This window comes from Cyprinus carpio, chromosome A16, assembly GCF_018340385.1.
Source record: "Cyprinus carpio isolate SPL01 chromosome A16, ASM1834038v1, whole genome shotgun sequence".
Taxonomy (NCBI): Eukaryota; Metazoa; Chordata; class Actinopteri; order Cypriniformes; family Cyprinidae; genus Cyprinus; species Cyprinus carpio.
This window is the reverse complement of record NC_056587.1, coordinates 15738466-15765284: the sequence shown is the minus strand read 5'-3', so window position 1 is coordinate 15765284 and position 26819 is coordinate 15738466. Positions and strand designations below refer to the sequence as shown.

At 34.4% G+C, this 26819-nt stretch overlaps 1 protein-coding gene across 4 annotated transcripts in view; it reads right to left on the bottom strand.

The window, feature by feature from the left end:
* Nucleotides 1-4485: 4485 nt before the first annotated feature.
* Nucleotides 4486-26819, bottom strand: part of LOC109053261 (t-SNARE domain-containing protein 1-like) — a 105223-nt gene continuing 82889 nt past the window's right edge. For all 4 annotated transcript variants that reach the window (XR_006162013.1, XM_042772935.1, XM_042772937.1 and 1 more), the window contains 2 exons: nucleotides 24329-24438; nucleotides 4486-5499 (listed from right to left, as the gene is read on the bottom strand). Coding sequence is in view for 3 of the 4 variants with exons in the window: in XM_042772935.1 (XP_042628869.1) it covers nucleotides 24343-24438 (96 nt within the window). In the remaining variant the exon portion in view is untranslated. The remainder of the gene's footprint in view (nucleotides 5500-24328; nucleotides 24439-26819) is intronic.

Here is a 26819-nt window from a genome sequence, read left to right as displayed (position 1 = left end):
TTACTTTTCCGAACATGCACAAATAGATGCATTATGAATAAGAGGCCTGTGTAGTACATGCCCACCTCTTTACTGACTGGCCCCTTTAAAAGTGCTGCCTGGAACAGCCTCACCTAATCATGTATTACCTTGCTTTATTTGACCGTTAGTGTTTGCGGTCATGTAGCGTTTAAATCAACTTCTTCAAAATGCTATAGAACAGATAGGAGATTGTGTAAAGTTTACAGTTAGCACAACATGATTCACTGTACTGTTTAACTCACCCTTGCCTGACCCTGTACCAACCATGAGCCATTTCAGATTGCATTTAGCACTTCTTCAACATCAAATCTTCAATATCCTCACAAAAATGACCGGAAATGTGACATAAAATAAAAATATGAGGCAGTAATTTAAAATCAAGTCAGATTATGCACGTTCACACGTGACATCTATATCAAGCAACAGTGTTTTCAGATTAGCAAACAAATGACTCTTATGAACCGATTCTTTTAATGAGTCAGTCTCAAAATAATTTACAAAACAGTCTCGAACTCACTTAAAGGGATAATCCACCCCAAAATGGAAATGTTGTCATTAATCACTTACCCCTATATCGTTCCAAACCCGTAAAAGCTTCGTTCATCTTTGGAACACAATTTAAGATATTTTGGATGAAAACCAGGAGGCTTGTGACTGTCCCATTAACTACCAAGTAAATTACACCGTCAAGGTCCAGAAAAGTATGAAAAACATTGTCGGAATAGTCCATCTGCCATCAGTGGTTCAACCGTAACATTATGAAGAGAATGACGACGAGAATACTTTTTGTAGGTGAAGAAACCAAAATAACGACTTTATTTAACAATTTGTCTTCTCTGTATCTCTCCGCATCAACATAGCACCATTTTGGAGAATATCTGTTGAACTCAAGCAGCATATGCTCTTCTGTGTCAGCCGCACTGCATGGATGTGCAGTTTTCGTTCAAATCAAAGCGTAAATACACATAGAAAATGTATCATTGTGTCGCGGCTGACACAGAAGAGTGTCCGCAGTTTGCGTTCAGCGGATATTCTTAAAAACGGCGCTACGGTGATGCGGAGAGATACAGAGGAGACGAATTGTTTGTTTTCTGTGTTGTGTTGTTTTCTTCGCATAAAAAATGTATTCTCATCGCTTCATAATGTTACGGTTTAACCACTGATGGCAGATGGACTATTCCATCTTTTATACTTTTCTGGACCTTGATATTGTAATTTACTTGGTAGTTAATGGGGCAGTCACAAGCCTCCCTGTTTTCATCCAAAATATCTTAAACTGTGTTCCGAAGATGAACGAAGCTTTTACGGGTTTGGAACCACATGGGGGTAAGTGATTGATGACAACATTTTCATTTTGGGGTGGAGTATCCCTTTAACGGTTTGATTTAGAGTGAGTCAGTCAACAAACACGTCCTCCCTGAACTAAACCGAACTTACTAGGTTCAGGAGACTTTCATAAGTATGTTTTAATAATAAATAAACAAATAAAAAGACTGAAATGACAGATTGCATTTAATTTTGACAGATATTTTAGTGTGATGCCAAAGATGTCACCCCATGTTAACATAATAATACACTCCTAACTCTTGATTGCTAGTTGTCCAACTGCATAATCTGCTGACATCCTCAAGATGTGATTATGAAAACACCTCTTCCCTGAGAGACCTATTTTCAGAGTTATCAAATAATATGTTTGCAGTTTCTTCAACTGTCTATAAAAAAAAAGCTTCTCAAATGTGCAAAGTTCTCAGATGTGTCCCTTTCTGATGGCCGTGAACCATTTCAGATAATTGTCAGACTGCATTTGTCCTCCACATCTACATATCAATGACCAAAATATGTGGACGTTTGATGTGGCGCTGTATTTTCAGAGCCTTTTAATGGTGACTCAATGAAAGCAGGCATCTTTTTATGTGCAGGGACATCAAATCTACATCCTGAAGCAATTATGGCTGTCCCAAACTTCAAAATATGACTAGCTATTTGCCTCTAATTTAAGCCTGAATATTAGACATGCAAAAAAACAACCAATGTCACATCTACAACATAATTTACCACTATGCACTCCAAATCTGCACGCCACAATATGGCACCTATATATATATTTGTACTTATGGACGGGGATTCCTGACATTTTGCTGCTCTTTAAAAAGCAGCGGTGAGTGAGCAGGCTGGACGTTATGAAGTTATGAAGTGGTGGAAGACATTTATCCATATGTCAGTGATAAGAGGCAACCTGTCAAAGGCTTGATGCCAAACTGCAGCACCCGATGCGTAAACACTCTCTCCGATTGCACGCGGGCAGTTCTTTTGTGCGATCAATGCCAGCTAGAGCCATTTTAGAAATCTTTGATAACAAACACACCTCCATTCTCTTTCTGATTCCATCCTGTATCTGTCAGGAACAAATTTGACCGTTGCCTAAGCAGTGGAAACAACGTCGCGTTATTGACCATGCTTTCTGCATTTATGTTTGTGTAAGTGACTGCCGTCATGATGGAAGCTTTGATGGAAATGCAGGGCTATGACAAATGTTCCCCATTGACATGTTTACTAAATGTCTTTTTATGCAGCTGTAGCTATTAAATGCACACTTTGGATAGATAAATGAGTATGCGTAAATCCTGCTCTGTTATACTATATTAGTCTGCAAGACCAGCTAGATTGGCTAGAACCATCTAATACTATTTTAAGCATGGTTCCTGATAAAGTTAGCAAATTGCCTGTTGCAGATTATGTTCTAATATTTGTGTTTCCTCCAATGACTTGTTTTGCAAAATTTGATCAAGCCTCAGTAGCTATTGTGATTGCAAACGGCAATATGTTGCAGTAGCTCGGCCCATTAGAAAGACTTTAATTCTCACTATAGTGAGCTCACTGATTCATGAGGCCTAGAGGAGCAATAACTCAAAGATTTATCCCCTGCTAACAGAGTTGCAAATGGGACAGCCAAGAGAAGCTGATGTACTGTTGCTGCCAGTTAGCCAACATTTTAGCAACCAAACAGAGATGGATTTAGAAAGAATAGTAAGCATGTTAGCATCTACATTTCTTCCAGCTTGTCACAAGGGATTTTTGAGGGACAAAATTAGATTTGGTCTTCTTACAGAGAAGATAAATATGGACATATGCTACAAAACATTGAACAAACATTTAATATCACAAAATGTTTTTTGTTTTTTTTGGATACACATACACAACTGTTCAAAAGTTTGCTGTCAGTAAGATCTATTTAGTTAGTTAAATTAATACCTTTATTCAGCAGGGACACATTCAATTGATCAAAAGTCACAAGCAAAGCATTTAGAATGTTACAAAAAAATATTCTATTTTAAATAAATGCTGTTCTTTTCAACTTTCTATTCATCAAAGGATACTGTAAAAATATCTGGTTTCCATTAAAATATTAGGCACCACAACTGTTTTTAACATTGATAATTAAAGGAAATGTTTCTTAAGCACCAAATCAGTATATTAGGATGATTTCTGAAGAATCATGTGACACTGAAGTATGGAAGTCTGTTTACACCCAAAAAGAAGAAGAAAAAAGGGTAATCACAACTTTTTATCAAACAATTTGGATGCACTTTCTCGTAATTCAGAGTTTACATCTGACAACTCAGAGTTTATATTTGACAATTCAGTTTATATATATATATATAGATCTATATATAAAATTGTGACTTTATATATCGGAATTCTCAGAATTGCAAGAAACAAGTTTGAATAATAAAAAGAGTCACGATTACCACTTTTTAAGTTTTTAATAACAAGCTTCTATATTGAAGACTGGAGCAATGGCTTACTTCTTAAAAATGAAAAGAAAAGAAAAGAAAAGAAAAGAAAAGAAAAGAAAAGAAAAGAAAAGAAAAGAAAAGAAAAGAAAAGAAAAGAAAAGAAAAGAAAAGAAAAGAAAAGAAAAGAAACTTACTGACCCCACACTTACCTGCATGGTTCCATCACGATTAATTAATATATGTATTATAAAAAAAAGACGAGCTGATGCTTAAATGAAAGCAGTCCTACTCTACTTAAAATTTAACAACACATTCCTTTAACCAGCTTCTACAGCAATTCATAAACACAGCAGTTAAGCATTAACATTCTGTAGCAGCCATCAGTGATGTATCAGCCGAAACTGCTAGGACAGAAAAAGCGTTAACTATACCCCATTCAAATTCTGCATTGACTTTCTCAGCTCACTACAGAGATCATCCGACAGTTAAAATAAAATAATCACTCTGAGGGGAAAATGTAGTGAGCTTGTTACTGTCTCTGAATGAATAGTGTGCCAAGAAGTTCCTGTCTCATATTGATTAGCAGGTGAATGACTGAGCCAGTACAAACCCATTATTTCTATTATTTGTATGTCAGTTCTCTTTCCATCACAATCTGCTGAGGTTTTATAAGCTTTGAGTGTGTGTGTGTGTGTGTGTGAACAAAACTGCGAAAGAAATTGCAAGTTTTTACATTGTACTGTTTAATAAAAGCAAGCAAATAAACAATTAAAAATCAACTTAAATAATGAATATTAAGAGCAGTGCAATACAACACAATACTGAACCTTTGAAATAATATTTCATTAAAAAAAATGTTTATGATTTTATGGTTATGCAAATAATAACAATAACTCCGTTTTCTCTCTCAACAGGTATTCTATAATGGTAGGTTAAGTGCTGCATTCAAATGTCAGTTTATAATACTAGTTTTTGGTAAACACAGACAGCAGGTTACACTATTTAAAGAGAAATGTACCAATTATGTTTCTTTATAACAAATAATTGCCTTACAAAGAATGTTCCTAAAAAGAATGTCACTGTTACACTTTTGACACAGTTTATATATTTGCGCCCTAGAAAAATAAATATACACATGTATTTTGAGCACAGTGTAAGCAGCAAAAGATCAACATAAGACTTGAGACATGGGACAAAACACTGACTGGGAAATGAATCAGATGATCTTCACACAAATGTACCATTTAATTTATTCTGTTTATACTTTTCTTATAACAGTAATATTCTAACTCTGTCATACAAATTATAAGAAATAATCAGTTTGAAACTAATTTAATTTAGTTACAAATTTAATTACAGGCAAGCAAAACCACAGCCAGTTTTGTCTCAGTACTCAAGAATCAGCAATAAATGACGGAAAGAAGATTTTAACATTGGCATAAAAGCCTAGAGCAACATTTAGTCTATTTGGATTTTGTTCTTTGATTCGGGTCCACTTTGAAGAGGTAAGGAGCAATTAATTGCACATTACAGTACAAAGCACTGATTAAAAATAGACTCTTTTAATGAACATTCACACACACCCACATTTCCATACATGCATATAAAGTAAAACACACAATCCGACAGAAGTATAGACAGAGATTAGAAGAGAGGAAGTGAGCGCAGCTGAACCTACATATAGACTCTCATTTTGCTTGGAAGTTGAGGAGAGAACACAGCGGAGTGGAAACAGCAATTTCTGAAAGAATAAAAAGGTCAAATGTCACAAAGCATGTCAACACCATTATGAAGGACATAATTCTGATATCTGACCCAAGTACAACAAGATACAAGAACATTTTCATACATATATATATATATATATATATATATATATATATATATATATATATATATATATATATATATATATATATATATATATATATATATATATATATTAGTACTGTCAAATGATTAATCACAGCCAAAAGAGTTTTTATTTTTATTTTTTATATTTATTATGTATATATACTGTAAATACACAGAAATGCATCCATATATTTAAGGAAAATATGTTTTGCTTATATATAAAATTCTATATGAATATACACACATATAACATTATTATTATGTGTATATAAATACACAAACATACGTGTGTGTATATATATATATATATATATATATATATATATATATATATATATATATATATATATATATATATATATATATATATACACATGCATGTTTATGTATTTATATATATACAATAAATATACACAGTACACACACACACACACACACACACACATGACACACACATAAACACCTTTATTCCGGATGCAATAAATTGCAATTAATCATTTGGCAATGGATGTGCTAGCAAACTGTTTTTTCAACAGCAATATCTCTCCAACCAGTTTAAACATTAACTGGTTTCAACGCAAACTGTACATTTTATTATAAAAAATTTCCTGAGGTTTGGAATTGTGGTCAGACGTAAAGCTTTAAGTGCAAGCCAAATTTTTGAACTGAAGTGGTTCATTAATCACCCAACTAGGCGATCCATAAATGGCCATAGCTCATCACTTTTATCTGAAATGATCCTTATTCAGAGTGCAAACAAGAAAGCTTTAAGTAAATGAGAGTTAGGGAGGCATTATTCCCTGTCACTAGATGTGGGTTCGTATTCCATGCTTGTTATCCAACATCAAACTTATGTCTTCATCTTGTGTGGTAGCTACAACACACACACACAAACTTTTCTTAATCAGTATTTTTGTCTTGTTTTCTATTAAAAATATCTAAATATCTAAATATATATTTAAAAATGTTATTTATTCCTATGATGGCAACGCTGAATTTTCAGCAGCCATTACTCCAGTCTTCAGTGTTACATAATTCTTCAGAAATCATTTTAATATGCTGATTTGCTCAAGAAACATTATTATTAATATGTATATGTATATATATATATATATATATATATATATATATATATATATATATGTATATGTATATATATATATATATATATATATATGTATATATATATATATATATATATATATATATATATATATATATATATATATATATATAAAATCAATGGTGAAAACCATTTTTGCTTTTTAATATTTTTATGAAAATAAAATAAAAAGAATACTTTTATTTGGCAAGGATGCATTAAATTCACCAAAAGTAACAGTAAAGACATTTAGAATGTTAATAAAAAAAGAAACAAAGAATGAAAGAATCCTGAAAAAAAATCTACAAAAATAGGCGGCATAATAATAACCATTAATAATAACTGAGCATCGATAATAATTGAGCAACAAAATCAGCATACTAACATAAACACATTTTTATACATTTATATATATATATATATATATATATATATATATATATATATATATATATATATATATATATATATATATATATATATATATATATATATATATATATATATATATAAAATGTATAAAAATGTGTTTATTTTTCTTGAAATTGTATAAAGCATAAATGGAGTTTAATGCTTTAAAAAAAGTCAGTGGGATACGAAACAAACATATTTTTTATTTACTTTAGAAAATAAATGTTCCAGCTGATATTTCATACAACAGCACTCTTGCTTGTGTGATATATGTGACTTGTTATCATCAGCAACTGCAGTCCATCTGTGCAATAGAATGTGAACGTTTCTGTAAGCAACTGACCAAAATGAATGAATCAGCTTTTATGTAACTTGGTACAAGACCCGCCAGTCGCTCTACTTGAAAATGTCTCTTAGCACTTCCCACTGTCTGCTCAATTACCCACATCTTTTAAAGTGTTCCATGTCACCCATCTTCCTGTCCATCTTTCTTTTCCCTCAGACTCATATCACCCACCGTGCCTAAGGATTCCTGTTCACGTCAACAGGGTCTGAACAGTAAGTTTGATCTCAAAAGACCTGTCTCTGCCCTTCTGGGTCTGCAGGGCTGATCTGAGGCCAGCGCTGACACATGGAGGACTCAGAACAGTCCAATAAAATAAGAGTGAAGGACACTGCAGCCTTTTGATGTGCTTCACCTGCTTTAACCTCCCCACCCAACACACAAATAAAATGGATTGTCACAAGAGGAGATTAACAAAACAAGGCCAATAAAAGGGGAAAAAAGAGGCGTACAGTATTTACTTTAAGTGGGATGACACAACATTTAAATATATATATATATATATATATATATATATATATATATATATATATATATATATATATATATATAGAAAAAGTCTGCATACTTGAATACAAGCAAAAACAAACAAATAAATAAATAAATAAATAAATAACACAATTAATTTGAAAAGCCTTTTATGCTCACCAAGGCTGTATTATTGCTGCAAAAGTACAGTAAATCAGGTAATATTATGAAATATTATTATAATTTAAAATATCTATTTTATTTTTTTATTTATTTTAAAATGTCATTAACTCCAATGGTGAAAAAGCAGCCATTACTTGAGGCTTCAGTGACACATCAACAAGATCAAGTAACACTTATTTATCATTATCATGTTGTACTGCTTAATATTTTTGTGGAAACTGACATTCATTTCAGGATTCATCATTGCTGAATAAAATAAAATAAAATAAAAATTATTCCTGACTCCAAAACTTGAAATGTTAGTGTATTGTTAGTGTTAGTGTATAAGTTCTTGCATGCACAAATATTAAATGGTAATTTCAGTGTGCTATTTGTCTGTTTGGTCTATTTCTATTATATGCATAAAAATATGTCTTTCCAAATTTTTATAATAGATCTGTTTTGGGTGAACTATACCCGTAAGTTAATTTTAAGGTTACATTTGTGAGATATATGCTTTACACAATGAGAGACTTTTCTATTTTATACACACTATTTTAATGCCACATAAATGTTTGTTTTCATAATTGTTATTGCCACACTGTGATTTGCAATATTGTTTCAAAAACAGCCAGATACATGTGACTAAACATCTCCTATGAATTCCTGTAATATCAAGAACAACAACAACATAAATGTCAAATGATGATTCTGACAAAAAGAAGAGGAGGAGGTTTTAATGTGTGTGTGTGTGTGTGTGTGTGTGTGTGTGTGTGTGTGTGTGTGTGTGTGTGTGTGTGTGTGTGTGTGTGTGTGTGTGTGTGTGTGTGTGTGTGTGTGTGTGTTTGCATTTGGAAAAAATAATGAGTGGGAAAGGCAGAGAGAGAAATGACAGATGAGCATTATGTGAACGTCTGACAAAAAGGTCTCAGAAACGTCCATCAGTTCTGAAGACATTGTCGTCACTGTGTGGGAATCTTGGCTGAGACGATGACAGAGAGCAGGCAGTAAGTGAGGGGAATGGTAAAGGGACTAAAAGGATGAAAGGATGGGGAACTGAGAAAGAAGGAACACCTGCTTTGAAGTGACAGAGATCAGAGGGCAACCTCCACCCAGGCTGTCTCTCTGGCCAAGAAGCTCGCTCTGATGGCTTCGTCCACATCAAAGGCTGCTTCACAGCCACCGCGGGGAGCATCTCCCACAGCCACCGAGCTCACAAGTCTCACTCTTCCTGCGTGCCAACTGTGCCACTATAGCCATTATACCAGCATCATGCTCTGAGTGGAAATGACATAAGAGGGGAGCTAGAGAGCCACTAAAACAACTCGCAGGCTTATGAGACAGAGTTGAAGCGATAAGGAATCTCCTCGACATAAGCACATAAACTTGCAAACCAGGGGTGCGTTTCCCGTACAACGACATAACTCGCTGATTAACCACCATAGTACGATGCATTGTTGTTGAAACGAACTAGCTAGTTACGACTGTTTCCCGAACACGGTCGCATCTCCGTAGTTTGAACCACATTAGTTCAACAACATAGGGCCATTGTTAATGACGTCACACGCATGTGGTGGAGGAATAACTTCTGCTATTTAACCAATTAGACATCCCATAAGATGTTGCTGTATTGAACATGGCACCTGATGACTAATTTACAATGTTTTGTTCCCTGTCATTATGCTTTATTTGATGTTTGAATCACCGCGGGTTCTCTCTTACGTCATACTCCGGGGTTTCCTTAGGCATTTGTGCACATGCGCTCTCTTCAAAAACATAGTTGACGCGCAAACAAACATAGATTAAAATGTATTTACATTAAGATAGAATGTAATATATAGATTGCACTGCATGATAGCTTGCTTATTGTGCCCAAGAGTATATTTTTAAGCCCATATGTCTTACTAACAAGAAACTATGCTTCTAACCACAGGTTGAGAGCTGAAGTTCCTACCACGTAAGTTTGCGACGCTGTTTGCGAATGTTCATTTGAACTATGGTTCCGGGAAACACAGAATCGTTGAACTATGTGGGTAACGACGGAACTTGTGACCATAGTTGGCTAACGATGCTTTTGGGAAACGCACCCCAGAGCAATAGCTGAAGACGAGGGTGCAACGGGGCCAAAGCTCCCAGGGTAAAAGGGCCTGTCTGTTGCTATGCACATGGTCATTGCGTGAAATGAGTAAAGGCTGAATCTGAGGCAATTTGAGCGAAAATTTAATACATTATAAATGTTGTGTATGCATTTAATAATAATAAAAAAAACTTTAAATATATTTTTAAATAAATATGAGATAAAATAATTAAAAGTATAATTCAACCAAAAATGAAAAATTGCTGAAAATTCACTCACCCTCAGGCCATCCAAGATGTAGCTTCTTCATTTGAACAGATTTGGTGAAATTAAGCATTTAGGCTTATATCACTTGTCCACCAATGGATCCTCTGCAGTGAATGGGTGCCGTCAGAATGAGAGTCCAAAACAGCTGATAAAAACATCACAATAATCCACAAGTAATCCCCACGACTCCACTCCATCAATTAATGTGAGCAAAAATCTGCATATTTATAAGAAAACAAACCTTTTATTAAGGCATTTTAACTTTAAACCGTCGCTTCTGGCCATAATCCATAATAACAGTTCCACCAGTGAAAAAGTCCATCCCCTGTCGTCCTCACGTCAAAATCCACCAACTTATTTGTTTAGAACGGTTTTCGACTGTCTTCCCTCGTAAACAGTGCTTGATCTGTGCATATTTCTCTCCTGATTAAGAAGAGATGTCTTTATCACTTGAGAAAGTATTATTATGGATAGGGGACTTGGAATTTAGCTGGAAGCAAAGCTTTGAAGTTAAAAACATCTTGATGAACATGCAGTTTCACACTTCATGGATGTTCAATAGATGTTAATTGATGGACTGGAGTCGTGTGGATTATTGTGATGTCTTTATCAGCTGTTTGGACTCTCATTTTGATGGCACCCATTCACTGCAGAGGATCCAGTGGTGAACAAGTGTAATGTAATTCTAATTTTCTTCAAATCTGTTCAGATGATAAAAAAACCCTCATCTCTTATAATCAAACTACGAAATACACCACCATTTCTGCTGTTAGATTGCCAAAGAGAGACAACATTTGTTGTCTATAATTGGAAGAGAATATATTTCTTGCAAAGGGTTTTTTAAATTGGCACCCACTGACTCCAATGACAATTAAGATTTTAAATCTGTGAAAAATGCCTGAACTAACATTTTAGCTCCAGTACGCCACTAAAATCAGAATATCACAGGAATTATTATTTAAATTCTAGTTTATGAGGTTATGACATCTCAAAAGTGATTAAGAAGTGGTTGTTTTCAACGTGTGCACTTAAATGTTACTCAATAAATGTCTTGCTTAGCTAAAAATTTGCTTATGATAACACGTTCTTATCAATGTTGAAAACAGCTGTGCCGCTTAATATTTTGTGGAAACTGTGATGCATTGTTTTTCCAGGATTACTAGGCAAATAAGACGTTCAAAAGAGCAGCATTTATATGAAATAGAAATGTTTTGTAACAATGTAAGTATTTACTTTCACTTTTAATCAATTTAATGCATCCTTGATGGGAAGGAAAAATTAAAAGGAGAAAAAGAAAATTTCCCCTGTTTATGCTACTCTGCTACCATTTCATTATTTATTTACACTACCAGTCATATGTCTGGACACATCATTGGCCAATTTCTTTTTTTCTCATTATCTAAAACAAACAAACAAAAAACCCTACAAATATAAAGGCTTATGTTTATTTGTAGAGAAATACACGGTATATAAATATTTATTTACTTATTTCAAAACCTAAAAGTTAGTTAAAACTAATTTTGTAACAGAAAAGTAAAGGTCAAGTTTTCAACAAGCATCCCAAGATGCACCTGATGTAGATGTTCGAGAGAAGATTCAAGTGTATACTTTGGAAAAGTTACAATATACGAGTGCAGTAGAAAGAGGACATGGAATAAATGGAAAGAAGATGGGGAAGGATATCAGGAAATGTTGCTTGCCATTCTCAAATGCACTATCTGTGTGAGCATGACAGTTTAATGTATCAGAACATAAGCGCAACTGCGAGTCCGCAGCTCTAACATGAATTTAAGCAAGCAACAGATGCTGTTAGGAACCTCAAAAGCTTCATATGACAGATTTAACTCCAGACCAGGATAAAAAGGGTTTTCAGCTCTATTTTCCCAATCCAAAAGTTCTAAGATTTAGTAGTTAGGTGCTATTCGGGGCAAATCAATGTGGACAGATGGGCCCCTGCACTCCAAAAGCATCCGTCTCGCCCCATTTCCAGTCCACATCCTGATGCCTTCTCCCGATAGCTCATATCAATCAAATCCAAGCACTCTTCAAAGCCAAAGTACTGATTGTCAGAGAGGGAATTAAATGGTACCTCTGCACCTCCACAGACACAAAGCGAGTGCTCTGTATGAGGTGAAGGCAGAGAGCTGTTTGAAACTTCACATTCAAGTCCAACTGCCCGAATACAAGGTAAAAATGTCTTTGGACACACCAGAATGGAGTCTACTCACTAAGTGCATAAGCTTTTACACCTCCAACAGTGAACAGACAAGCTATCTGAGAGCCATTCCAACATCTTACTGGCAACCTGCCCACTTGCCATGTTGAACCCCCCCCCCTCCATTCCTAAAAGCACATATGCAGAGTGTGAGACATGCTAGATGGGGCAAGATGGCTCAACACCCTACCTTTAGTTTGCATTCTGACAATGGATTTTACATTATCAACATTATTATTTCACAGATTGATATCATCAGAGAATTTATTTATTCACTCATTCTTTTGTTCAATTTTGAAGAGGAAATGTAGACTTTGAAAAGATGTAAAAAGTAAAAGATGGTCATATCAGAAGCAAGACAAAGCTTATTTTATTTAAACAATAATTAATAGGATTATTATTTAATAGTTCCATGAAAAAGGTTCAAAACAGCAATACTCTGAATATTATTTCGGATAACTGTTTAAGATATTTGTTTTCTATTTTAATATATTTAAAATGTTATTTATTCTTGTGATGGCAAAGTTGAATTTTCAGCAGCCATTACTCCATTATTATGCTAAAAATAGGTTTTTTTATATTATATTATTTTATATTATATTTTTATATTTATTTGTATTTTATTTTATTTTATTTTTTTTTGTGTGTGTGTGTGTGTGTGTGTGTGTGTGTGTGTGTGTGTGGAAATCATGATACACTACCATTTAAAGGATTGGGTTAAGTATGATAAAAATAATAAATAAATAAATAAATCAAAATATCAAGTGAGCAGCAGCTGTGTGGACGAAAATGCCTTGTTGATTTCAGAGGTCAGAGGAGAATAGGCAGACTGGTTAGAGATGATAGAAAGGCGACAGTAACTCAAATAATCACTCATTACAACCAAGATATGCAGAATACCATTTCTGAATGCACAACACGTCGAACCCTGAGGCAGATGGGCTACAGCAGCAGAAGACCACAACGGGTGCCGCTCCTGTCAGCTAAGAACAGGAAATGGAGGCTACAATTCACACAGGCTCACCAAAATTGGACAATAGAATATTGAAAAAAAAGTTTGCCTTGCCTGATGAGTCTTGATTTCTGCTGTGACATTCAGATGGTAGGGTCAGAATTTGGCATAAAGGACATCAAAGCATGGATCCATCCTGCCTTGTCTAAACGGTTCAGGCTGGTGATGGTGGTGTAATGGTGTGGGGGATATTTTCTTGGCACACTTTGGGGCCCTTAGTACCAACTGAGCATCGTTTAAATGCCACAGCCTACCTGAATATTGTTGCTGACCATGTCCATCCCTTTATGACTACAGTGTACTCATCTTCTGATGGCTACTACTGTCACAAAGCTCAAATCATGTCAGACTGTTTTTTTTTTATATATGACAATGAATTCACTTTACTCAAATCGCCTCTCCACAGTCACCAGATCTCAATCCAATAGAGCAGCTTTGGGATGTGGTGGAACGGGAGATTCGCGTTATGGATGTGCACCCGACAAATCTGCAGCAACTGTGTGATGCTATCATGTCAATATGGACCAAAATCTCTGAGGAATGTTTCCAACACCTTGTTGAATCTATGCCACAAAGAATTAAGGCAGTTCTGAAGGCAAAAGGGGTCCAACCCGGTACTAGCAAGGTGTTATAAAGTGTATAAAGTGTTATAATACGGTTTTTTACAGTATTTTAACCAACTAAATACAGCATAAGACAGACTTTCATCTATAAAACAGAAAAGAAAAAAAAAAATCTTAATTCTTCCAAAATGTTTTCCCCCCTCTGGCAGTGTACATATATTCTGTTTTGTGCTTTTCTTCTAATAATATATTTCATGGTGCAATGTAATTTAAGTAACTGTGCATGATACATACAAATCTAAAATTTTTGCATGTTACAGGGACTGACTGTAAACATTTTTTGTCTTTTAATCTTTCCCTGCGGTCCCCATGGATTACATGACTTTGCATTGATCTTTAGACTATAATGACACTTTCAAGTCCTCAGTCTTTTTAATGGTGGTGTCTATAGCACATTAAGTTGACCAATCAGCTTTAAGTAATCTCAGCTCTTCCTGGAGACACTAGCTAGCAGCTGAAGCCGGCAGGGGGCTGTCTCATTGTGACGCCTGGAGAGGCATATCCAAAAAAAAAAAAAAAAAAAAGAAGACAAGTGTGATTTCTGTCATCCTCCATTTCTGAGAGGTGTCCTCTCTATCTCTCTGTTTCCTTCTATAAACTACCAACATTTAGGTTTGGGACTCTGAAAACTTATAATACCTCCGCCACACATCTGTTTCTCACATGGGAGCTTCAGCGCCTGTCTCTCACCCGGAGAGTTTGTCAGTAATCCCCATGAGTAAAGTTCAGAGCGAGCTGACAGCACTAAAAAATAGATAAATAAGGATTTTCATTTTTCACCCTGTAATGGAAAATTGCACATAACATTTCTCACTCAGCATTTATCCTTAATAGCGGCTGCAAATCCATATCCCCTAATTTCACAAAATCACTTCATTGCAGAGAAAAGAGCATTTTTTTTTTTTGCAGGTAGGAAACAATTTGTTAAACCTTTTCTTTCTCTTTTCTTACTCCTTTTTCCACTCATGACAGAGAAATCGATATCAAACATTTTAAATGCATTTTAAATAACAGGCTCTATCAAATTGCTTTTTTTTCTAGAAAATTACTGTCATATTTCACTCAGCTCTGGCTACAAAGGCAACAAAAAGTGGAACGTACAGCAAAAAAATGAGACCACGGTGCATCAACAAACCTCATCATAAGTGAACTCAGAAACTTCTGTCAGTCAGTGGAGAAAGTGAGTAATGTCTTGCATTAAGTTTGTTGTTTATTCTTGGCCAGAAGCAGTGAAATAACCCTATTAAATCAAGCAGTCGCCCTGCCATTAATCTCAATGCAGCCGACTAGTTCCTCAGAGCTAATGGGGTTTAGAATTTGCATCAAGCAAGTTTACCCACAACGCTTTGCCTAAGAGGATTTTAGTCCATACAGAAGGTTTATTGTCAGACTTGTTCATGGACGTGGATTAAATATACTAAGACTAGCACACTGTGCTAACTCCAAGCTGCCTTTCATTTCTGACGTCTGCTACCGACTACTAGCAAGTAAAAAAAATAGTCTTTCACTAATGTGCTGGTGGTTGTGGGGCGGTTAAAGATCATGGGCTGGTCGCAATGAAGCTCTTAAACTGGGAAAACCCAATTTTGAAATCATCACTAAGGGTTTTCTTAACCTGAGGAGTTTGTTGAAACTGGCTGCAGGCTAATCGAGTTGCTGAGTTATTGCCATTCTGCCCTTGAAAGAAGCATTTAACCTCAGGCTGTTCTGATGGAAACTATTCCTTCAGCAAGTGTACTATAGGTTGTTTTAACTATAAAAAACAAACAAATAATATAAAATAAAATTGGGTGCAATTCTAATAAGAGCAACATTGACTTATTTATTTATTTATTAATTTTTTTATTTACAAGTAACAAAACCTGCAATAATAAAACCGAGTTAAAATATTTAAATCAGAATTGTGATTTCATATTAATAATTTAAATAAAATATTAGCATTATTTACTGGCATGACAGTATAGTGTAGTCCGTTATAACACATCTTTAATGTGCTATATTAAACTAATATTAAATGTATTAATGAACTGTGCCCATGAAATGATGACAGAACAACATGCAAAGGGCTATGTTAAATCAGATGTTCAGTGCTTGAAGGTCTGATATTTAGTACTCTAGGCACCCCTTAAATATTCTCTCACTCCCTCTGTGCCTCTGTTGGATTTCTTTCTTTTCATCTTTGCAATGTCTCATCATGGTGAATACCAGCTCAGTGTTGTCAACTTAGCTTTTTCATTTGAATAAGCCTCTTTCTGCAGGAACCTGTCTGCTCTGTTTCACTGAGGCTAAATCAGCTTTAGCAGCTAAATATAAAAATGTTTCCTGAGCATTAATTCTTTAATATTTATCAGCGAAAAAAAGGTGCTTGAAATTCAACTTCAGCCCTGCTAGCAGTTCAGAGAGAACGACAAGCCGCACATAAGCTTGGATGGCTCAGTTGATCCTAAAAGCTCAAACTGGAGTTGGATGTGTGTACAGTATATGACTTGTGCTGGAACACATTACCAATAATATATATATAAAAAGACATGAAAAGTAAATATATGATTAAGAATAGAGAAAAAGGAATCAAAGAGGAAAAACATATAATATTACCAAAAAGTAGCTCAGAGCAACATGTTCAGACACCGAACAAGAAGTGAAACCAGAGGGAACACACTGATAGCTGTTTCCCACTGAAATGGTGTCCGTGATTGGCCGACAGATCTGCTAAACCTTCTCAGAAACAGAAAGGTAACTGGAACTAAAACTATTGAAACTTTTTTTTTTTTTTTTTTTTTTTTTTAATAAAGCTGAAATAAAATATAAATATTAGATCAGAAATTTAATTTAAATGAAAATTTAAAAAGCTGTCTTGGCAACTAACTTAAGTAAACTGAACTGAACAACTAAAAATAAAAACAATTTAACTTAAACATAATAATAATAAAATGACAAAAGCATATGAAATTTTCTAAAAATAAATAAACTAAATTGAAAATCAAAATTGAAAATCTAAAACTAAAATCTAATTCAAATTATTTTTATTGTGATGTTTTTATCAGCTGTTTAAACTCTCATTCTGACAGCACCCATTCACTGCAGAGGATCCACTGGTGAGCAAGTGATGTAATGCTAAATTTCCCCAAATCTGTCCTGATGAAGAAACATTTTGGATGGCCTGACGGTGAGTAATTTTCACAAAATTTTCATTTTTGGGTGAACTTTTACTTTAAGAGCAAACTTTTTTAAATATGAAGGGTAAATTAAATTAACTTAAAATAAATTAAAATAAATAAAAATGAATTAATGAATACCCTGCTCAATGTAGTGTTATTAACTATAAAAAGGTAAAATTAATAAATTAAGATTTCATTAATTAAAGTAAAGCTGAAATAATAATAAATAGATAATTCAAATAATATTAAAAGAAAAACTTGAACTTAAAAATTAAACTTCAAATTAAATGAAACTTAAATGGAAGTTAGAAATGTTGATTTTGCAACTGGTGAACTATTAAAATTACTAAAATGGAAAAAAAAATAAAGCTAAATAAAACAAATGCTAAATGAAATATAAAAAATAAAATAAAAATAATAATAATAAAAACATAAAATACTAAAATTAAAACTGGAAATATAAAATGAAAGCAAATTTAAAATATTAATAATATAGGCTCGATGTGTCATTTAGCATAAAAGAATAATCAAAGTAATTTAAAAAGCTATGGCAACCCCAAATAATAAACAATGAGCTAAATGACCCTTAAACAATCCAAAAAAAAAGAGCTCCACTATCACCTCCCATAATACCTTCTCCCTCTGAACCAGTCAACATTTCCAAAGGCAACACATTAAGCCAGGAGCAGCAGTGATGGAAGAGAGATATTAAAGGCTTCTAAGGATAAGCAGAGGTAAATTCTGCCCTCCTCCCCTGCCCTTCCCAGCATGCCTGTGGTGGGTGGTTGGGTCTGTTATGTCCCTTCTTTCCGTGACGGTGACTGGCTGCATGGTTTGACTGCAGCCCACACTGCTGCTTCAGTGGACGCCCACACAGGTGCAGGCTGGCCCACTAATCCGCCGCTCAGCGGTCAGTCTCAGACATGATAAGGGTCAAACTGAGACTTGGCCCGGCCGTGCAGTTCTATGCCAGGGAGAACCAAGGAAGTGTGCTGGCTTTGCACTCTTCTACCATGTTCAAAAAGAGCAACCCACATGAGGTTGGACACAGACTGTTGGTTTTATGTGGGCTGTGCATTCGGAAATCACAAACTGATACAGAAATGAATGACAGGGCCTTAGCAATTGAACTGGGAGTCCTTTTTATACTATGAAAACGGTCTTATCATAAAAATCTCTTAAAAAAAAAAATTATAACATTTGGTTTACACTGTGCATATATGTGGTGCTTATTTGTCAGGGTCTGCAGTTAATATGCATCATAAACTAAACTGTTCTGTTTCTATGGCAGCAATGAATTTCCAAGAAGTCATTTTCTCACAGATTTTAATTCCCTTCAGCAGATCTGGCTATACTTTTCCTTCTAAACACAAGGGCTGTAAACAAGTCAGTGAGGAGCTGGTTAGATGCCCCGTTGTGCACAAATGGTCTTTGAGGCCAAAGTATCCATTTATTATTCAATTCAGGCTCCTTTTTAGGCAGTGCTGAGTGATTTTCAAGTGAATCACAAAAGATTTGCAATAAAATTCAGATATTATTTTGTTCTTTACACAACAGTATGGGTCAAAAGTTTTTATCTTCAAAAAAAAAATAAAAAAAAATAAAAAGAAAATTGTCTTTAAGTGTAGACTCTTAAAAAGTCAAGTCACAGTTGCATGGCAGAATGTATATTTACATGTTTTTTCAAACTTACACAATCACAGTCACAAAACCCTGTTTTCTGATGTGCTAAAAAAATAAAAGTGAAGTGACGTGGGACTAAGTATGGTGACCCATAAATCATAATCATAAAAAAAAGAAGAAGAAAAAAAAAAAAACACTTAAGCTGATAATACATTGTGCATACTTATGTTATTCATATAAATACAAAGAATCCAATTTGAGGAAGGCAAATATCTAATTCCGATATTGTTCTGACATTTAATCTATGGCAAAATATACCAGCAATTAAATTGTATGCAACACAACAGGATTGATCTCCTGTTTTATTTCTAGTCTAATCAGATTTTTGCTATATTTTGCTCTGCCAAATGTACCCATAAAGACAGAAAACCCTTTAATAAAACCTATATTGAGACTCCAAGAGGAAAACAGCTTCAGAAATCAACTTAATAGAGCTGTTCAAATTGTAGTCCTATAAAACCCAGAAAAAAAATTGCAGTTTCAGGCTATGGGTTTTTTTAAATAGAGGTTTATCAGTTAAATAAGGTCCCAATTTTGGATATATAAATTATTCCTGTGATGGTAAAGCTGAAATTTCAGCAGTCATTACTCCAGTCCTCAGTGTCGCATGTCCTTCAGAAATCATTCTATTTGATGCTCATTAACCCTTTCCTATTATTAGCAAAGCTGAAAACAGTTGTACTGCTTAATATTCTTGTAGAAACCATGGCATTTTTTATTTGATAAACAGAAATTTGTCACTTTTGATCAACTGAATGAATTCTTGCAGAGTAAAAGCTATATAAATAAATAAAAAATAACAATAATAAAAACAACAGCAACAAAACTTTTTAACCGTCCTTAGCCTTAGTTGACATCATGACTCAACAGCTCTATATTTTATTTTATAGCTTAGGTAATTTTGTTTATAGAATGTAAATAAAAAATTGAAAGTAATCTTCTTTTTTTAAACATTTGAAAAACATCAAAACAGTTATATTTCTATTCACTCACCCACCAGCACATGTAAAGTGACAGTTCACTAAATAAAATTAAAAATTTCACCCGTCAAAAATCAAATTATATCTAGACTTTTGCTGACATGAGATAAACAGGTGATCTACTTCAGGGGTCCAAACACCTACTGGGGTCTGAAAATGCTTGAAGATTCTCACATTCCTTGTTAAACCTGCCTACAGACTGCTCCTACTATATGATAATGCATAACGGTCACAACATTAAAATGCTTTAATAGTCTGTTGTCATGCCGTTGAGGGTTCATTTTAAGCAATTGGTGACTCAATGAGTTGGGGCCGCTCTCAGATTGCTCTCAATTTCACAAGCTCAGAGCAGAAGGATCAACTGTAGTTAGCTCATGGCATTGACATGCATATTGTAGGATCTCTTTCACCCAAATGAGTCTGTAAACAAGTTGTAAGAGCAGCACTGGCAACACAACTCGCAGGAATAAGTGTCAAGGAGCAGTTATTGCATTATTTAGAGCACCATAAAGTGCAGGGCTATTGATTTGAGAGGCAAAGCGGCTCCTCGGATATTTCTGTCATTGCTGAATCATTAAACTGATATATAATGCACTATGCTCTTCCCTCTGCCACCCTGTCTGTTTCCAACCACATCAGTCCAGCACATTTCCAATAATCCTTTGCTCCTTTTTAATCCTTTACACTTTTGCTTTTGTGAAGGATCTCACTATTAACCACCCAAGTTTGTTACTCTTTCTAAACATCTAAGGCCCTGTGTACACCTGGTCTGGTTTAACCTTCTTCGTGGGTGATCAGATCATAAGTTCATCAGATCATAAATTTCTGCTTACACCTGACATAAATATTTATCATCAAATGCATCTCCCTTTGAACATTTGATGAGCAATTTCATCAATTCAAATAAATATTTAAATAATATTAATAATAAAAACCAAAGCAATAAATAGATAAATAAATACACTAGAAAATAAAATAAAACTAATAGATCACAGTAAAAAATAAATAAATAAATGTAACACAGTAAAATAAGTACAATTAATAAATAAAATAGATAAATATGATAAAATAGATAAATAAGAGAAAAAGTTGAGTACATAAATAAATCACTGTGGAAATTAAATAAAGAGATAAACAAACATTAAAAAGGAACATTTCAAGAAATAAATAAAAAAAACTGAAACATTTAAATAAATCAATCTCCGGAACTCAGTGGATGATTGACAGATGTGTAGGAGGTCCTTGTTTTTCAGATCACACACACTGATTGTCATTTACACTACTCTTCAAAAGTGGTTTGAATGATCAAATCACAAAAGGTTTTGGACCTGCTTACACCTGTATTTAGTGGTGTCTGCTTACCTAAGCATCCACCTAAAATTAATGTAAGGTGTACCTTTTTTATACTGTTTGTCACCCAGGGATCAATTCTAATTTTACAGAAAATAAGTGCACTAGGGCTGCGAACAGCTTGGGGTTATAAGGAGACATAGATAGAAATAATCACAAACTGTGCAAGGCATGCAATAAAAACAAGTCTCACCAGAACTGAATGGCCCATGTTTACATAGATTCAGAGCTGTTAATTCTCTATAAATCTATGCAGCTTTTGGAGCCGGTCCCTAGCACACAAGCTGGCAAGCTCTCCTGTGCTTATAGTCTGTTATGGCACTGAAACCCTCCCTTTTACAACTACTTTCTCTAAAAAACCAGAGGGTCTGCAAACATGATTTTTTTTACACGTTGCTACATGGGTCTTTTAAAGCAGTTATCCAGAACTTAGAGTCAACCTGAGAAACAAAACACATGCTTAATCAGAAACTGAGAGGTTGGAGGGATGAATTAACAAAACAGCTCCAGTATTAATGCAGTTTTTTTGGCCATACAATGAAAGTTAGTACAATTCAATGTTGTTTGGGCTCAAGTATAAATAAATAAATAAATAAATAAATAAATAAATAAATAAATAAATATATATATATATATATATATATATATATATATATATATATATATATATATATATATATATATATATATATATATATATATATATATATATATATTTCAATATTTAATAAAAAATAAAATAACAAAAATTAATTGAATACATAAATATTAATAAAAAATATAAACTATAATAAAAATATAATAATATTATATAATATCTCAGTGATACTAAAATAACAATTGTGTGAACAGTCTTTATAAAGGTTTTGAACAGCATGAGATTTTTGGGTGAACTATACTAAGAAAAAAAAGGGGGACCCAAGTTATACAGAAATGATAACAACCACCTAGTAACCACACTGTAACATCCTAAAAAACACTCAGAACACCACAGCAACCGCATAACATAGCAGCAACTTTTGCACAGAAAAGCATCCATTACGTTTTTGTTTTTTTTTCTCTAAAAAAAAAAGTGAAAATCTAGTTTTTAAATTCTAAAAGACATAATAACAGTATAAATTAGATTGTAGGTCAAAACAACAGAAGCGATGGAATATTGAAATCTCTACATCAATTAGTACTTAAGAGTTCTGCATTTGTGAGCAGTGCATATGGCAGAGCGTGCTTGAGTTGAGTGATTTTTTTAGTGACAAAATCTCTCAACTCTTCTTATTTGCTCAAGCGCTTGGTAAAAGATGAGATCTTAACACCAAAGTTCAAACAACTTATGCTCCTTGTTTCACTCTATTTCACAAATGCAAGTTAAGAGCTACTTAATTAAAGATGCTATCTACTTTCAGTTTCACACAGCGATTAAAAGGAGGTGTGTGTGTGTTGCCAGAGGAAAAGCGGGAGAGCGGAGAGGGTACGGATCGATACGAGAGGGAGTCCAGGCTGTCACTCAGCCTCGTCTCCCCGAGGGGGGCTGCGAGAGATCGAACACATAGATAAACATCTCATGGAAATGGAGTCACTCCTCAACCAGTTTCCAACACTCTTCCTCCTCACAGACAGATGAATGAAAAAAAACAATGAACTAATGAATGAGTCAATGAATGAATAAAAGTAGATTGTGAGGATAAATGAATAACAGAAGAGTGTAATTGTCAGTTGGCCTTTCAGAAATGAACGAGGAGGTAATCCATCTAACTAATAAAATCCCACTCCCCTCAGTGAGGCTGCCCATGGGTGAAATATTAGTGCTTTCACCGCATTGGCTTTTCGTGGTAAAAAATGGCATTCTGATACGCCGGTTCAGGTTACACAGTTGTCAAGAACCAATTTGGGGCCCCCCCCATAGAGATGATTGTGTCTAAACGTTTTAAAAAAGCTTGAGACTTTGGGTGTTTTACTATTCATTGATGACAACAGATGTCTAAGTGACCTGCTTCAGTCAAAAGTAATTGTTCTGCACCGCATTTTGGTGATAAATGCCACAATGTATAGTTTTTTTTATTTTTTATTGTGTTATTAGTACCTGAAACGAGGATGCAAAGTTGGTATACTAGGCCAATGAATGATAAATAAATAAACTGAAGTAAAAAAAAATATATATATTGTATTTTACTATATATATTTAAATGTTTTATATACTGTATCTACACTACTGGTCAAAAGTTCATAATAATTAAATATTTTAAAAGAAGTCTCTTATGCTCTAAATTTATGTGCTCAAAAATACAGTGAAAACAGTATTGCAATTTAAAATAACTGTATTGTAATATATTTTAAAATATAATTTATTCCTGTGATACAAAGCTGAATTTTCAATATCATTACTCCAGTCTTCAGCCTTCAGTCTTCATGATTCTTCGAAATGAATAGATCATATAAATGCAGACTTGGTGAGTATAAGAGACTTCATTAAAAACATTTAAAAATCATAATCATCATTATCATAAGCATAACCAACATTTCCAAACGTTTGGACAAAAGTGAACGTTAAAAACATTTATCATGTTACAAAATATTTATATTTCAAATAAATACTGTTCTCATCATCCAAGAAAAGGACTAAATATTTAATAATAATTATTTTATTAATTATACTTAATATTAAAACAATAATAAATAAGAAAAATAATATATAATTATATATATAATTATATCGCTCACAGATTTTATACATTTGCTTAAAAGTAATATATTTTAATATTTGTTTTATTTTTGTTCTGTTGATTTGTGTTGTCCTTAGAGTATCTTTTCTCACTTTCTTTTTTATGTTGTTATTTATATTACCGGCTGGGCACACCAGACGCAGCTCACCTGTGGTCTCGATCTCATTTTCTGGCTGAGACTGCAATAATGATGATAAGCAAAGTAAGAAGCAGCACTCCAGCGATTAGCAGATAACATTTCCTCCTCCTCAGCTGCCTCTGGAATACAGAATAAAGAAGAAGAAGGTTTGAGATATTACTGTATGATTAAGGATAAAGATAGTTCACCCAAAAGTGAAATTTATGTCATTTTCATGTCTAAACCTGTTTGACTTTTTTATTTTTTTGGCAGAATGTGCATGCTGTTCTTTTCCATTCAGTGTGAATGTAGACCAGGGACTTTTATGCTCAAAAAAAAAAAAAAAACCTTGGGTGAGTGAATTACTCAAAAATATAGATAAACAAAAACAATAAGCCACCATCAAGATATCAAAAATACTGAGTAGGGTGATAGTAACTGAAAATTTGGAGCACCCCTACCCTTAATAGACTAATAACAAAAGCAAGACTCAAGTCAAATAGATTTGTTCACACACACACACACACACACACACACACACACACACACACACACACACACACACACACACACACGCACACGCACACCCACACACAAATCTATAGAATAAATTCTTTCTCGGTTTCCTGCCACTGTTAAAATCAATAAATCAACAGTCATTATCCAGTACGAACGGCCCTAGGTACAAAAGGACCCACATGGAATAAAAGAACAAAATTACACCATAATTTTCCAAACAGGTTCTGCCACCAATGCAATACCACCATACGAAATGAAGGTGCTGCCATCAATTGACCTCTATAGGCTCTCTCCCCAATACAGAGACATGCTTTGAAAATGATTTCTCAAAGACAGAATTGAATTGTGGCCTTGAGTCAAGAGCTGTTGGCCAAGCATGAGAGAGCGGCATTCTCCGTTGCGCTCGAGTTCTGGCTGAACAGCATTCGCAAAACCCATCTGGCTCTCTGATGCTCTTTGCCTCTGATGGGGCACTGCGGTGGGAGGAAGCCCTGCTCTGTTTACTAAAGAATTTTGGAAAACTGCCAAAAGTGTCATTTGGACTTTCAACGTCTATGACAAACACCCCCCCACCCTCCGCAGATCTATTGTTTTGTCATGTTGAGAAGTTCAGAACCAGCGAAACCAACAAGTGTGGCAATAATAAACAACACTAAAAATTTGCTTGATTTCAATATATATTTTTTTCGACTAGGCAGGAGGCTCCGACTTTGGCGAGCATAGATTCTATGTGGTTTTGAAATGCCCTTCCTTGATTCCCTGATTTTTTTTTTTGACAAAGCCAGAAAGAGCAGCAGTCGTAGACCACAGCTAGGCTGGAGTCTTTAAATCCTGACGTGCTTCAAAGCGCGAAGAGCAATTCATCTTCTTATCTGAGACTGGAAACAGGCTTTCTATGTGGAAGTGTGCTTGTGGGGGGAGGGAGGGAGAGAAGGAGGCAAAAAAAAAAAAAAAAAAAAACGCTGTCGAGTAATTTTCCGTTTAAACGTTCCACTCCACAACAATTTGCATAAGCAGCCCTGCATCTGTGATAAGAAGATTGGTAATTTTCAAAGGCTCTGTAGGGATTGGGAATTAAAAGCCTCTCTCTGCTATCTCCTCTCTTGCAGCTGGTCACCACAGATTCCCTCGTTTCTTTCTTACATTTCTCCAAAACCGCACCTTATAAACTTTCTCTCTCTCTCCCTCATTCGCTCTGTCACTCAGAATTCAGTCTCTAGGCGCTGATTTTAACTCTGTGTTAACCCAGGCCTGGTCTGTCATTCATAGAAAACAGGAAAATAAATCAGGTAAAAGGGGAACAAAAAAGCTTTAGGTGACAATACAACTGTTGGTCCATTTCGGAGCTTGAATTTTTTCCTGATGCGGGGAAGCGAGGTGGAGATGGAGAGTGCAGACGTTCATCGAGAGAGAAAGGGAAAATGACTTTAGGATAAAAAGAAAGCTGATAGAGTGAAGTGCTGGTGAGAGGAGAGAAAAGGAAAAGGGAAATTAATTTTCTCTCTCTCCATGTACCCAATTTAGTCAAGCTGCTGTAGAAGCACTAAAACTAAAGCACCTTGATATTGAAAAAGTTTCTGGGGTATTCCTATAATTGATTAAACTACTGTATAAATATGCACTCACAATTTAATAAGAAGCTTTGATTTTGTTCTTAAAGATTTTGACTTTGATTCGAACTGTACAGAATTGTATGCAAAATGATATTGTATATGATTCTGGTACACTACTGTTCAAAAGTTTGGGGTTGGTAAATTATTTATTTATTTTGAAGTCGCATGCACACCAAGGGTGCATTTATTTGACAAAAACAAATTACATTTCTGTAAATATTCTTACAATTCAGAATAACTGTTTTCTAATTTTAATGTATATTAAAACATAATTTTTTATCTCTGGTGGTAAAGCTGAATTTTCAGCTGCCAATACTTCAGTCTTCAGTGTCACATTATCCTTCAGAAATCATTCTAATATGCTGATTTGGTGCTTAAGAAGCATTTCT